The 15361-nt window shown below is 36.7% G+C and overlaps 1 protein-coding gene across 1 annotated transcript in view; it reads right to left on the bottom strand.

The window, feature by feature from the left end:
- Positions 1-14960, bottom strand: part of VCL (vinculin) — a 31551-nt gene extending 16591 nt beyond the window's left edge. Inside the window, exons 1-7 of the mRNA XM_010016633.1 lie at positions 14796-14960; positions 12753-12861; positions 11273-11395; positions 10842-11002; positions 4884-4974; positions 3500-3647; positions 1113-1266 (exon numbers count right to left, since the gene is read on the bottom strand). Of these exons, the coding sequence (XP_010014935.1) occupies positions 1113-1266; positions 3500-3647; positions 4884-4974; positions 10842-11002; positions 11273-11395; positions 12753-12861; positions 14796-14960 (951 nt within the window). The remainder of the gene's footprint in view (positions 1-1112; positions 1267-3499; positions 3648-4883; positions 4975-10841; positions 11003-11272; positions 11396-12752; positions 12862-14795) is intronic.
- Positions 14961-15361: the final 401 nt, after the last annotated feature.

Genomic DNA, 15361 nt, shown 5'->3' with positions numbered 1-15361 from the left:
TCCTGGGTTCAGCTACAGCAGTCATTTTTTCTCCTTCTTAGTAGCTGGTGCAGTGCTGTGTTTTTGACTTTCAGTCTGGGAACAACGCTGATAACACCGATGGTTTTAGTTGTTGCTCAGTAATGTTTACTCTGACCAAGGACTTTCTCAGTCTCATGCTTTGCCAGAGAGGAGGGGAAGCCAGGAGGAAGCAGAGGCAGGACACCTGACCCAAACTGACCAAAGGGGTATTCCATACCACAGCACGTCATGCCCAGTATATAAACTGGGGGGAGTTACCCGGAAGGCCCAGATCGCTGCTCGGGTCGGGCTGGGTATCGGTTGGCGGGTGGTGAGCGGTTGTGTCCTTTTCCCTTGTTATTCCTCTTATCATTGTTATTGGTAGCAGTAGTGGTTTGTATTATACCTTGGTTACTGGAGTGCTGTTATCTCAACCCGTGGGACTTACATTCCTTTGATTCTCCTCCCCATCCCTCCGGGAGCGGGGGGAGGAAGGAAGAGGGAGGGAGTGAGCGAGCGGCTGCGTGGTTCCAAGTTGCCGGCTGGGCTTAAACCACGACAGATACACATACACATATTCAGATAAGGTATATATAGAAGGTTCATAATTTGATGACCATCACCAGCACTGGGTGATAGGGAGAAAGATTAAGAGTTACAATAATAAAGGATCAACTAAAAGAAAGAGTTCTATTAACATTGTTTTGATTTTCTCATGAATATGAAGTTCTAAATCCTGAACTCCACACCCAAAACAGAGCCCAAGGAAAGGGCTCTGGTTTTACCCGCAGTTAATCTATGCAGTCTGAAACGCCTCTTTAGTAAGATCAATCTATGTCCAAATTTTGGGCATTTCCTCATATTAATTTCACAACCTTGAAACTTTTAGCAGTGCTAAAAAAATTATGAAAAAGGGTCATAAGCTGGAGCAAAACATGCAGGACCCTGTAAATTACTGAAGATTTTTGTTCGAAAAACCAAACATCCCCTATATGTTCTTCCTAACAAGTGTCTGTGTTGTGTTTGAAAACAACGACAACAGTTCAGTACAACAGCTCTAATAGCAGTAATGTAACCATGTTCTGAAGGATTTATTAAATCATTAGTGGTACCTGAGCAGCATCGATCTTCTTAGCAATTGCCTGCTTAGAGTTTGTCATGGCCTCCAGCTTGCGGGCTGCATTCTCCACTTTCGCAGTGAGCAAATCCAGACCTTGTGACACCTGCTGCGCTTTCTGCATAGCCATGGGTGTAGCACCCTGTCCTCTGCCCAAGACAAAAAGAGCATCACAGATTCAGCTCAGGATTGAACAAAACTCTTTTTCCTAAACAAAAACTTTTAAAAGCATTCCCAGCAATTTTTGCAAGAAATACAGTATTCAATCAGATTGGTTTTTTCCCCTCAGAAAACAGAAGCAACTAAGAATGAGCACCGCAACAAGAACAGGGTATTTTCCCCTTTCCAGAATTCCTCAGAAGAATGGAAATATTTAAGTTTCATAAAGTAAGGTTATTTGAGGATACAGTTCCATTAAAATACCCAGGGCAAGGCCTGTTATCTCCTCATTTATAGATTGCTGCAAGTCAATCAGAACCTGCAGGAGTTATGTCTCGCCACTATCTAAGTGAGGACAGCAAGTCTGTAAGTGAAAATAAGATGTCATAGTTGCCTCAATCATGTTGACAAAGTAGATTACAGTTTACAGGCTGTTGGCAAGACTTTTTAAATGATGAAAAGGATGCTAGCAATACCATAGGAAACAATTTGCAGCACTACCACAGTTAATTCAAATGCTTAGGAATTACAAGTTGGACAGAAAAGTTTACTTTAAATACACATGTCTGAGAACATAAGTTTTGCATAAAAAATGTCATACTCTATTCCAAAATAACCTGGCTACTGGGAGGCTTTTTGAACAGGTTAACTTTATCAAACTGCTAACTTTGCAAAGATCATAGTAAGTGGAAGGATGACAAGCATGCTACTGAGATGCTAACGTGTATTTACACATGCCAGAGTCTCAAGATATGTTTCTTTATACAGGCTGCACTGAAGTTATTTACATATTAAAACAACATATAAATTAACTCCTTTGTTATCCTGCCTCTTCTTTCACCTCCAAAAATTTCACACAAAACAAAGCTGACACCAGCCACTGCTTTACGAGTAAGAGTTTATCCTAATTTCTAACGCTCTGTGCAAAATCTGGTACAAAGAAGCTATTACATTCTCTCAGGTCAATCAGCTGGAAACGCAAGTGAAGATGATCTACAACCAGCTTCTCATCCATTACCACTATTATAACTAATATACATTCCTATAGTGACAATATAATAAGTATTTCTGAATTTTGGCCTTTTGAGCCTTTATACAGCGAACTAACAACCCTTCATAGAAACAAGTCATAGAACTACTCCAAGCTTGTGTACATAGCATGGCAACACTTTAGAGCCTGGCAGTCTATTGATTTAAAGTGATGGCAGGGAATTTGTTCTTAAAGTAACTCAAAACACAGTTCTCCAAATAATTTGTGTTTGCTCACTTCCCACACTTCACTAGGGCCTTAATTCAGAAGGGACATTTATTTTACCTAAAAGCCAATTTGAAAGACACATGAATATTTAAGAGAGAAATATTATAACACAAACCTATTACCAGTATCCCTAATGGATCACAATGAATAGGTCTCTGAGGTGTTTTTAGGAGGTGGGAAGGAGTATAACACCAAAATAAAGAAACCAATGTTAGAGCATTCTAGCTGAACGATTTACTACATTGATAAGCATCTGAAACAATTATTATACTCAAGGGAAACTGGGTTATGGTGTTCAAGCTATGCAGAACAGTTATTTTAGCTCATCGTCTTCATGCCTTCACAAAAGAATATCATACTTCCTACTTTCTGGCAAAAAACAAAAGGCTATAGGACCCAACATGAAAAAATACAGTAAATTTAAAGAGAGTCATCTGGTGCCTAAAAACAAAACCCCTTAAATTCAAAACACCATTATGAAAGAATAACCAATTTCTAATGAGGAGGCAGAAAACTGATGAAGGGCTCTGGTTAAATAAAATTCTATGCGAGAAATGCACATGAAGTTCAGCAGAATTTATCAGTGACTGGTAAACTTCAAATCCTGCTTGTGGTCTAAAATCCCAACTAAACACGTAAAACTAGACTATTCATATATCTTTATGGTCATTGAGGTATACCCTCTTTGGAGAATAGACTTAACAGTAGAGTTTAAAATTTCATTTCTGCCTTATTTGGAGGAAGATCATGTGTTTGACCTTAAACAAACACTGAATTATTTACCTGAGCAGTTTTACCTATTACAATATATAATTAATATCTCACATATTAAAACATATTATTCTTATCAGAAAACACTGAAGTAAAAGAGGCAAAATACAACTATTGGCCTGCTCTCCCACAGGTTAGGAAGTGACACAACTGCAAGTTCAGGAAAAACTGTCCATTGAAAGTAAATGATTTACCTCGCTCGGAGGTCAGCCAGTTGATCAGTCATCTGGCCCAGAGTTTTGCATGTTCCCAGAATCTCTCTGCGTTCTTTGCCTGCACACAGTTCTCCTGCTTTTCCAGCTTCATCAAGGATCTGCCTTATTGCTTGCTCACCAGCATCCCCTAAGATGCAGAGTCAGTTAGTAAAACAAACCAGACATTCCTCAACATGTATGAGTAAGCTGTTAGTCTCATCATGTCCCACTACATCACCTGCATTAGGTTCAGCTACGAAAATACATTTATAAAAAACTATGACATACACCAAATGTGATAATTATAATGGGACATCATTTCTGAAATCATATAGCATAACTTTAATGTGCATCATGTGTATTGCATTTCAAGTCCTTTAATCATTCTGCTACCATAGCTTCATTTCTATAAATACTTCATTTACAGAATCTGTAATTCATGATGATATGGGAAAGAGCAATGCAGCGAGATTCATGCAGCCTTAACTTTGGCCAGTTGCAAATCTGACTTGATTTTGGCTGAAAAAGATGCAAGAACACATTCCTCTTACTTGCAACCCACTCTGATCCCATAAGTAATAAACCCAATTTGCAGTAAGTTCTACAGTTATCTTTGCATTTGTCCTTAGCTACTGATTTTCTAATAGTTTATTTCATTAACTGTCAGCGCCAGTGACAGAAGGCTTTGAAAATAACTGAGGTTTCTGGAATCGAGTGTGGTAAGCAGAGTGAGGTCAGAAGTAGTGTAAGCAGGAACTCCACAGACACCAACAATTCACTTCCAACTTTTACAACTGTATTATTTTGGCTTCAATTTCAGAGAAAGTCTTTCAAATAAGGTCTTTCAAATTTTCCAAATGGAACAGGCCTCTACCTGGTTTTATTTGCTTTAAAGATGCATACAAAGGCAAAGCATTTATGTGGTAGTGACTGTAGTTACATTATTTATGGCAGATTTTCATGTTAAAAATTTATGTCAAGCCTTACAGAAAAATGGTTAAAGAGATTCTCTTGGGCAAATCTAAAGTTACACAAATTTGAAAATATAAAAGGAGGGATTTTAGGTATTGGCAACCACTGCAGTTAAATACTGTTCAATGAAATGTATGGGGTTTTGTTTTTATTTGTGGAATGCAAAGAAAAACCATGTACGTTAGTTATCAAGTATATTAATCAGATAACTGAAAAGAAGCAAAGGTTTCCAGATCATTAGACACAACTTGTTTAATCTCCAGGATCTAAAGAAAGGAGTAAACACAGGCTCTTTCAGATTGATCCACTATGTATGGGTTATTAATGCTTAAAGGCAATTTTGTTTTAAACAACAGAATTATTCAGACCTTCAAAAAACAAAATACTTTGTGCTGTTGTTTTTAAATATTACCTGGAGGTGCATTTGGATCTCTCAGCCAACCCTTTGCCTGATTCATCTTTGAATCTATTAAGGCTAAAGCTCTTTTCATGGCTTCTGTGTCCTTTACAAAACAGAAATCACAAAAATGATTCTCAAAAAAAAAAAATCAAAGCACAAATAGTCAACACAACCAAAGCAGATAGAAGTTCTATAAACCAAAGTCTACTTAGAGAAACACACCCATATAAGCAGCTCAAAACCCATTTTCAAACCAGCAGGTCATAGTCACATCTTTCCAATTAAGACAGACATTCTCATCTCACTCAAAATGCAGGAAATACACATGCAATTTTAGTGATTTTTCTATTCCTTTATTTACTAGTGTTGTAATTTCTAAAGTCAGAATTCTAATATGCACACATCTTGGGAGTTAGTTCCACTTTTTTCTTTAATGTACATTAGGGCACATAACATTGTAACAATGACAGTAGAGTAACTTTTCAAAATGGCAGTTGGCCAGCAAATTTTACTACTTACTTCAGTGTAAGAGGCTGCACATCTGCATTTTTCACCTGCTCTGCTGCTTAAAGCCAAAGAGTTGCTGTTTGCAGAAAAATAGACTGCCAGCTAATTCCTGGAATTCTCAAATATGGAATTTAATTTCTTAGGAGACAGACAAATGTGTTCACATGTGGTTGCTTTAAACTCAGAATTCCCTCTGCCAGGAGCATCAGAGAAACTGCTGTTTGGCTATTATGCTGCTATTATCTAACATGTCTTTCACTAGAGGAGATAAAACCATCCATTTCTCATTTCTCTGCATACTCTGCTAATGGTACATGTGCCATCTCTCCACTAGAGGCCAGAAGTTTTCTATCTTGCAAATGGAAAGATGGTGAAAAGAGTAACAAGTACCTTAAGTAGAAAGTTGGGAAAAAGCCAAAATAGCTTTTTACCACACATCATGGAAATTATTTGAAATGCATACATCCCACTATTAGTATACAAATGACGAAAAGAACCCTGCCTCTTACGCTATTAACTGAATTGAACTGTCCATGTCCAGGTCTTACATGCATCTGGTATAGCACGTGATATCCTCACAACACTGAAGACCTGCCCCATTTTTCTGGAGTTGTTCATTCTGCATGCTTAACCTCAAAGATACAGCAGTGTAAACATTTTGGCATTTTTGTTCAGGCATGTTGGTCTGCCAGCTATTCATAAGGTGCTACAATATAATTCAGCAACCAACTTCCTAAAAGGTCATGCAACACTCTACTGGATAGTTTTAAGGACTGTTGAATCACAGCCAGAAAGAGCACCAAAAGCAGAATCACTTTCACCTGGATGATTGGTTCTCAAATCTAGAAAGTCGGTCTCGGAGCTTAGGTCAGGACCTGAAAAAACTTCAGAAGGGTATGATATACAGCTAGGGGTGAGAGGTGGGCATATTCTTTTAGAAGTCACCTTCTCTACAGCTTTACAACTGTGCATTTAATATACGATAGGAGACAAGTAAATAATCACTTCAGTATTCAAGTATGTATATAAACCTTCCTAGCAACGAAAGTGTTACAGTTTTCTGGTCTAGCGTAGGCCTGTCTAACCAGAAATAATTTGAAACAAAGAACTATCTGAATTTTTAAAAAGGCAGCAGATGTTGCTTAGTGTGTTGATGAGTTCATAGGTGTGGGACGGCTGAGAAAAAGAGTGTTGGGAAAATCATCTTTGCCCCTCCCTTTTTACCAACACAGGCTTTTGTGTTGTCTAAGCTACCTGCAGAGTTGCAGTTTCAGCAAAATTATAGAGAAGCCTCTGAATCTAAAGTTTCATATCAGGGGACAAAATCAAGGATATTTTAACTTCTAGACTCATGATTTTGTAATTTCTAATGCTGTGCAAGCTATAACAGGATCCATCTGCCCTACCATATGAGGGCTATATAACTGGACTGCTCTGCAATGTAAATCTTGCTATCTTGTTTGGCTCTACACTCATGTTTGCAAAATACTGGCCCCTTATTTAAAAAAGTTTGATGAAATCCTAGTGCAGTAGTGGAAGAGTTCCAGGACAACTGCTCTTAAAGCACAGATTTCCCATCCACACAGCTCAAAATGCCATGGCAAGGAATCCCTCTCAGCTTTAGTCTGATAAGAAGTTTCCATTGCAATAAGAAGAGTAATTTTTAAATCAGAAATTAGAACACATTTTTAACAAAGTTTGTTTGTACTGCACTTCTGTTTCTGCCACAGCTGCATCTGGTATCAGATAATTGGCAACAAAGGTGTAGCAATCCTGAAATGTCTGGACTTGTCCACCAATTCATATTAAATAGGAAGACAAAAGCAGAAACAATTTAAACAAAGCAACTTGCTCAAGATCTTACTGTTTGAAAGTGCCTTGATATTCCCGATTTCTGGAGCTGTTTACATGCCTCCTTCCTTCCTAAACAGCTAAATGTGTTTAAAAATTTACTTTTTGGTATTCGCCAGCAGAATATCAGTTGCAAGCAAGAAAAGAAAAAATTCTACAGTTATCTTGCAAGAAGTTTTATATAGAGTAGTTTTATCAGCAAAAAAGGATTCTTTCCCTCCTCTCCCTGCAGTTGCCCTGTCGGTAAAAGGAATTTCATTAACAAAAGCAGCATTGCTAGCTTTTCAGAAGAGAGAAAGAATTTCATTAACTTAAGTTGAACAACTAACAAAAATTTATCTGAAGGGAAAAGAGCAAGTTGGCTTTTTGCAAATCAATTCCCAAAGCTAATGAGCACTTACTCAAGATAGCCATATGCATCACTTTGGCCACTACCAAGAATTTTGAGATTATTCACGGAGCAGGTAGTATTGGCACTGCTTTGAAAAGGAGCAAAATAAATCCTACACAATCCCTTGTTGAATATAATACACAATCTCTGGCTCAATAAAGTGGTCTAGTCTAGCAATAACTGCATTTCATTACCAAAGAAGGCAATGTTGAAGGAAATAGGCAAAGCCAGCCTTCTGGCAGAAGAGATAGCTTAGTCACCACTCAGCATTCAATCCTGGAAGATGCTAGATACTTCTCAGCTTCCTACAACTTTTAACTCCCTCCATTTCTATGGAAATGGAAGATGATTAAATTGAGTATTACTTCAAGTTTATTTGAAAATAACCACTAAGAATATACAAGAGAAAATTAAACTCCTCTGTAAAATTAAAAGTTCAAAGATAAAAGGTACAAAGCCATGAATGGAAGAAATAAATATAGATTTATTTTTTTTTTCCTTCCGAGCTTTTGTCAGAGATTGGCATTTGCTCAGTATTGCAATTCTGAATAAGCATACTACCTTTAAAAAATCCAGTGTTGGTACAAGCAGAGATTATTGCAATCCAGTAACAGTAGCGTGCATTTCAGAAACTAGAAAGACCAACATAATACTTCACAAAAAAACCTGCAACTCTGGCCCCATACACTTGTTCATTCTCCACTGTCTCTACTTCGATTTTGTGATACTTCAATGTATAAACAATTCAAGATATAATAATAAACATAAACTTCACCAACAATAGCATATACTACACAGGTAAAAATTCAAGGCTGCACATCCCCAAATACACCTTATTTTTGCCCAGAAAAGCACGAGGAATATATCTTTCCCTTGACCGCCAGGCACAAAAGGAATGCAATAGTAATCTCAGGTAGAATTAAACAGCTCCTCCATCTCCCTTCCGGAAAACACTGAGTAAGTCAACCCATTAGATATTTATGCACATATGGGAAAAAGGTCTATAATAGGTGGCCGTTAGCAAAACCACTTCCCACTTTTTCATTTCACTGCATTTTTCAATTCAAATTCTTTGTCATAACTTTTTGGTTAATACCCACTGCTAGAGTTCCAGATTGTCAGCACACCTTAATTCAAAAACCATGTACAATTGAGTAGTTCTCAACTCAGAGCAGAAAGATACTTTGTTTGTACTAGTCCACACAACATATTCATGCATTATGTATAATGATCAATATTTTCTGTTTGGAAACACTGCTAATACACCAACTATTTTCTTAATAAAATCCTTTTTTTATCTGCCTTGCTAGCAAAAGGAGTAAAATTTCCCAAGACTAAATTGCTAACTTTTTGCAACAGTCAGGTTTTTTACCACAGAAAAAAAATTCCAGGTTTGTTATGTAAAATAAAAATTGTATTTGTATTTCATAAAATGCTTAAATCCAAAAATAAAACTGAACTGAAAAAAATGCGTAAACAAAACTAAAGTTTTAGGCCTAGACCTGAAGAACACAAGCCATTTGAACTGAAGGAAGGCTGCTGGTGAAACACTATGGAATGGGCAAAATCCCTGATTTAATAAAGCTTTCTGGGCATGCAGAATGTTTATTCCTGCATGACTGGATCCTTTATTTGTAGCTACAGAGACTAGTAACATAAATTAACACAAAAGCATTCAGTAAGAAAAATGTGCTCTACGATCTTGGGCTAACTAATCAGACTCAGAAGGATAGTCTTGATGCAGCTCAGCTTGCAATTACCATTCTTTTAGTGACATCCAAATCGACATATAGCTAGCCAGAACTAACAAGATCCTTTTAAAACTTCTGTGTGTATATACGTAAGTATGGTGTCAACAGCTGGCACACAAATAAAAAGTTGCACAGCACACAGTCTGCACACTGCACAAAATCATGCTTTTTTGGATTTAGTACAGGGTAGAGGTGTAGGGTGTGGAAGAAAACTTACCTTCTAAAGGTGAGGAAAGGGTAACAAACAGAAGAACAAAAACAAAGATGCATGAAGTAGTCATAATAAAGAAGTGATAGTGACAAAATAACTCAAGAGACAAACTAAGGGTCAAGTGCCAAACAATATAGGTCAAAGTGATTTTAATGCCTAGATGACATCGATGTTAGATTTTCTGCAAGATCTTATTTGTTAAGAAGTCTGGCTTCAGGTCTCAGTATTTTCTTTACACGTATTTACAGTTACTTGTTGCTCATAGCACTAACCCTTAAAAAAATAATCCCTTCAGCAATTCACTTCCAAGGCACTCAAAAAAAAATTGGCAGGAATTTCAATTATGCAGCTTTTTATTACATTTATATGTAAGCCCATAAGAACACTTTTACCCTTCTGTCAGACCTGCTTTATGTCTAGACATTTCAGTATCTTCAGTGGGAACCACTTGAGAACACCACTTAACTCCAGGTAAGTGGTTGCAGTCACTTCCACAGCTTAACACTGAGTTGTAAGGAAGCAATACTGTCCATATGCCAAGCTTCATAGACATCCTACTTACCCAGAAAAGTTGTTCAGTCTAAAATACATTTCTTTGAGACAAGGCAAACACTTGAAATTTACTCCTATGTCCAGGCTAAAAATGGGGCAGGCAGAAAAGGGGGTGATGTTCAAGGAGGGATCCACAAAAATTAACTAAATTTTCTTAACTTCAGGCCTTTTGCACAAGAAATATGGCAGCAGCCTATCTTTTCTAGTAGCATATAGGAGAAAAATCTCGGGTAATCTCACTTACGAATGCCTAGCTACAAGACCAGCTTAATATATAGAACAATAACTTTTATCTCTAACTTGCCTGTGCCAAATATGATTGTGTATGGTAGCTATACATAGGGGAAAAAAAATCCTTCTGAGAGGAATATGCTATATTCCAGGATTTCCTAGTCATGCCGAAACTAAACCATGAACAGATCTACATCTTCTGTTTGACTATTCAGTTTCAGTAAACCACTGAGTCACCTTCAAATGCCACGCTCCTTTAACCTAGCTTATTGAAAGCTGACTTTGAAAGATACATTAATACAATCATCTCTGAAGATGTTTTTCGACCTTGAAGATATTTTACGATGCAATTACATAGTGTTACAAAACTGATGCACAAATATGTATTTCAAGCCTCTAAAACACAAGTTTATAAGTGTATAACATAGTAGATAAAAATTAAGACTTCTATAGACCAACATAGGTATGAAATCTACCTTGCTCGCCCAGGCATCTTCATCCCAGGAAGTGAGTTGTAACACACGGATTATTTCGTTTATCTCGGCACTCATTTTTTCGACAGTGAAATTGCGATTTTTCAAGGCCTCTTCTATTCCCTGACTTTTAGAATTTTTTGTAGTTACAAAAATCTTCATAGCTGTGAAAACACCATCGATTAAAAAAAAGGCACATGCAAGATACAATCAATGCTCAAGGTGACCTCCTGCTGCATATATACAGAGAGAGCACATTTTCTTTTGTGTGAACCATTTTATCTCAAAGAGACTGTAGATTTTATACAAGAAGGAAAGTTATTTGCCGTAAGTACAGAAACAATGTCAGGACTATTATTTTTAATAAAATTTTGGAACTCCTGTTCAAAATAGACAGCAATTCAGAGTGATACTAAAATTAAAGCCAAAAATACCTGAAATAAGTACTGGCAATAGCTCCTTCACGGTATTCATGGAGTTTACCAGCATAACCCTATGTTCCTGATGAGTTAATTCCTGTTGTCTCTCATCAATCATTTTGGCCATCTTTGTCATTCCTAAAGATTAAAGTAACAGAACATATTACATTTCTTTTTTTATGACTAACTCTAATTTGCAACAGTTGAGCTTTCTGAACAAGAACAAAATGTAATGAGTTATGACTATATTGAAATTTAAAACTAAATCTTTATAATAGCAGCTGTTACTTAAAAGCACATTCCAGATGCTTCAAAGAAGCCACTGATTCAAAACCTAGTCAGTACACAAAGTAGAATGGACTCCTCAAAATTCTTGATTTTACATCCCAGCAATAAAACAGGAAAATACCCTGAATGACTGCTTTAGTGAACAAGTTTCACAGAAAGATTGCTCTTTTTGCTTCATCTTTTCCTGTTCAAAATGAGGCAAAATCTATTTAGTTGAAGACAACTTTTCATGGGACGTAAAAAAAATGTTTGGAGAACACTATACCTTCATATTGAACTTAAAATTTTTCACATCTAGAAACAGGGTAAAATACATAAATATTAAATAAAAACAAGATAATCTATAAACATGCTCTGTACATGAGAGCTCTTAGTAATTCCTCTTATTTTACACTACATATGTATTCTTATTTATATATGTAAAGCACTAACAAGATTCCTGCTCTGTGTATATAGAGGCCCTCTTCAGTTCAGTGTAATTTTATTTTAAACATCTTCCTACGTTACCATAGCATCTAGACTTTATAGAATGCTTTTGTTAAATACCTAAACTACCTTATGCTTGCTGAAATTAAAGCATTTAGAGTACTAAACGACTGAGATTAATGGTAGGTTTCATCTACAACAACCCAGTGCTACACTGACCAATCACTTTTACCAGCACAAGTATAAGTTAGCACACTTAAGAAGTATCAAATAATGAACAAAACGCACTTCTGTAACAGCTGGGCTTTTGTAGTACTGCAGAACAGTTATTTCTGCAACCTCATTAAGATGCTAATATATGACATGTAGCTTATACTACTCTAGGGAATTCCTACTAGGCCAAACCATCTCAGTACAGACATTTTATCAGCTTAGGGGACTTTACAGCTGTGAGTGCTTAATTACAAAGCTTTTTCTTGTTTTGTTTTACTAACACACGCTTACTTCCAGAGTAGGGAAACTACATATCATCTGTGTAGTACATATCCATTTACCAACTACACATATCATTTACACACTCTTCTGCATTCTTAAGAGAATGTGAATCAGAAAACAGTAATCATTAACCCTCTAGTTTAGAACTCTTTCTAACAGGCACTTTCTAAGCAACTGCTTTCTGATTGTCTGAACACTGAAAACATGGGTAAGGAAAGTGCTGCGGGTTAAAAAAGTAGTGGAAAATACTGTAAGTATGTTTATGACAGGCTGTAGCAAATCAAACCTGGCCCTAGATTCTTTGTGTATGTCACCAAATCCTCCATAGTCTCTACTACTTCCGCCACAGTCAGATATTCCAATATTCCTTTGCAGACACGGATGATTTTACGGACCTAAAAAAGGAACATTCCATCATTTGTTAGATGAAGCTAAGATACACTTGAATTAGAAATGCAAACCCGTTACTAGAACAGCATAGGTATAGCATTTGCTAACATGACTTATGGGCAATCACAAAGGTCTGGGATACTTATCAAGTTACTCAAAATGCCATTATTCAAGAATGCTGTATTGACAAAGACAGTATTTAAACATCATTCTACTACTCAGAAATGATAAATCCTACTTCCAGTGTTTGCACTTTGTATGATAAATGAAGGATACCATTGAGAATAGAAGTTATAAGGAAATGCATTTGAGTATGCTGGCATGCTTGAAGTTTTTCATTGCGGTTTCATCAATAAAAAAAAACCCCAACCCTAACTTATATTACAAAACAAAACTACATAGAAAGCAGACTAAAAACTTTCAGGGGAAATATTATTCACCATACAGCTTTACATATGGATAAAGCATTATCCAGCATTCCAGTGGGAAAGGTCGATCCAACATCTTAAGCTTTCCAGAAAAATTTACTTCATTTACCTCTGGACATCTGCCTTAGCTTAAACTTTTTCAGTTCATACTCAATTCCAAAACAGAATTCTCTGTCCTTTAATCTTCTAACCTCCTGAACCACATTATTTCTGACAACACCATGTACAATTATCATTGAAGAATGAGTTAATTAACATTTAATTCATATCAACTACATACAGTGTTCAGTCCCTAGAACAGATCACAGTTTCCTCTAAAACTCCTTTCAGTTTTGTCCCAGTGTTAGTTTATCTTGAAGCATAGTAGGACAGAGACATTTATTTGTGAAAGGTCAGTCATTCCGAACTATTATTTTTCTTTTGGTTAACACACAGTTGTCAGACTAGTTCAATGAAGCAGTAACTCCATAGAAGTCAACTCATCTAAACACTGGAAGCAGGGAGATTAAAAGCTATTAACTTCCTTGCAATTCTGTCCTATAACACATCGTAGTAGCTGTTAAAAACCACTTTAAATAATGAAAATCACAAGCGCCACAGAGAAATCCCATAGCATTCTCCTCATTTCAGAAGAACATGCTAACAGTACCATGAGCTGATTAAATGAGATACAAGGATGCCAAGTTAAACCACTCAGAACAGCAGGAAGATTAACACAATTTCATAGATTAGCAGACGGTTGCATGGGTAAAATTTAGAATTAACATCAGCATTTCTAACAGTATGAGCTTAATTTCCCCATAATAGCATGATATTTGATATTTAGAAATGAGCACGACTCCACATTCCCAGAAAAAGGATTACAATAATAAGCAAGATCAGTAACAAAAAAATTTAAAAAAATAAAATACAAGACACACAAAACTTCCTTTTTAAGTTTCCTTGCAACTCTGGCTTTTATGCCCACCTGAGGATGGACAAACAGTACCTCTGAACCATTTCTGGCTTATGCAGCAGCCAAAATACAGTAACTGTTAGATCTATCAGCACACATCATCTGGCTGACCAGCCAGACAGTCCAAATTTCTATTACCTCCCATGCCCAAGGCCAATGAAATTGCCACAGCTAATGAGTCAGACAGACATGTCCGGAAGTGGCCTAGGGCTTTTCAGTGAAAAGATACAGAAAATATAAGGCTCAGTAATGGGTATGATGAAGGGAATACAGAAAAGCATCAGGAAGATTTAAGGCAGGGTTGATGGAATCTGGCCTTCTTGAGGAATAATCACAGGCACACCTAAACATTCTATCATACAATGATGCTCTTAACAAAACAGACCAACAAGCCTAAGCTCCTTCTGACAGAAAGGAATGCAAAATATGCTTCCAAGCTAAAACAATCAAAACCACATTCATCTACTCAATAGTTTAGATTAGCTAATTCAGTTAGGTTGATATTTGAATAGTGCTATTGTGTAGATACCTATGTCAGTCATCTTGGGATTCCTACCTCTGCTTCATCAAATGTCAAAAGTAAGTCTGATGTTCCAGAAAGGATGCCTCTTGATCCATCAATTAGATAGTCACGAGCTGGTACTGAATAAGGATCTGCTTGTAGCATCTGGGCTGCCCGAACAAGTTTGGTGCAGGCATTCTCCACTCTGTGGAAAGTCATCCCACAAAACTTGCTGATTAGTTTCTATCTATATGACAACAGATTTGAGAAAACACTGGATTTGTTTTTAACTTTACTACTTAACGCACTGCAAGCAAACTGTGTTCTATACCTTTATTGTTTGAAAAGCAAAAGTACTTACTGTATATATTTTAACAAGAAAGTAACCATCAAATATATGACACAGTTTTTCAGAAGTCATGCAATCTTCCAATTCAGGGAATGTTTGAAAAATCACTTGTACAGAAGTCAATACAGTGTCATTCAGGAGAGATCCCAATACAGCAAAACACCCTTCATTCTTAATGACAAGGGCAGGGGACAAAACAATTACTCTTTTAGAACTTAACAATCAAAGTAATTGTTAACCTTTATCAGCCTTGCATTTCCATTGTCATTCA

The sequence above is a fragment of the Nestor notabilis genome, unplaced genomic scaffold (assembly GCF_000696875.1).
Source record: "Nestor notabilis isolate BGI_N333 unplaced genomic scaffold, ASM69687v1 scaffold30336, whole genome shotgun sequence".
NCBI lineage: Eukaryota > Metazoa > Chordata > Aves > Psittaciformes > Psittacidae > Nestor > Nestor notabilis.
Note: the sequence above shows the minus strand (reverse complement) of the source record. Positions and strands in the feature narration are given on the sequence as shown.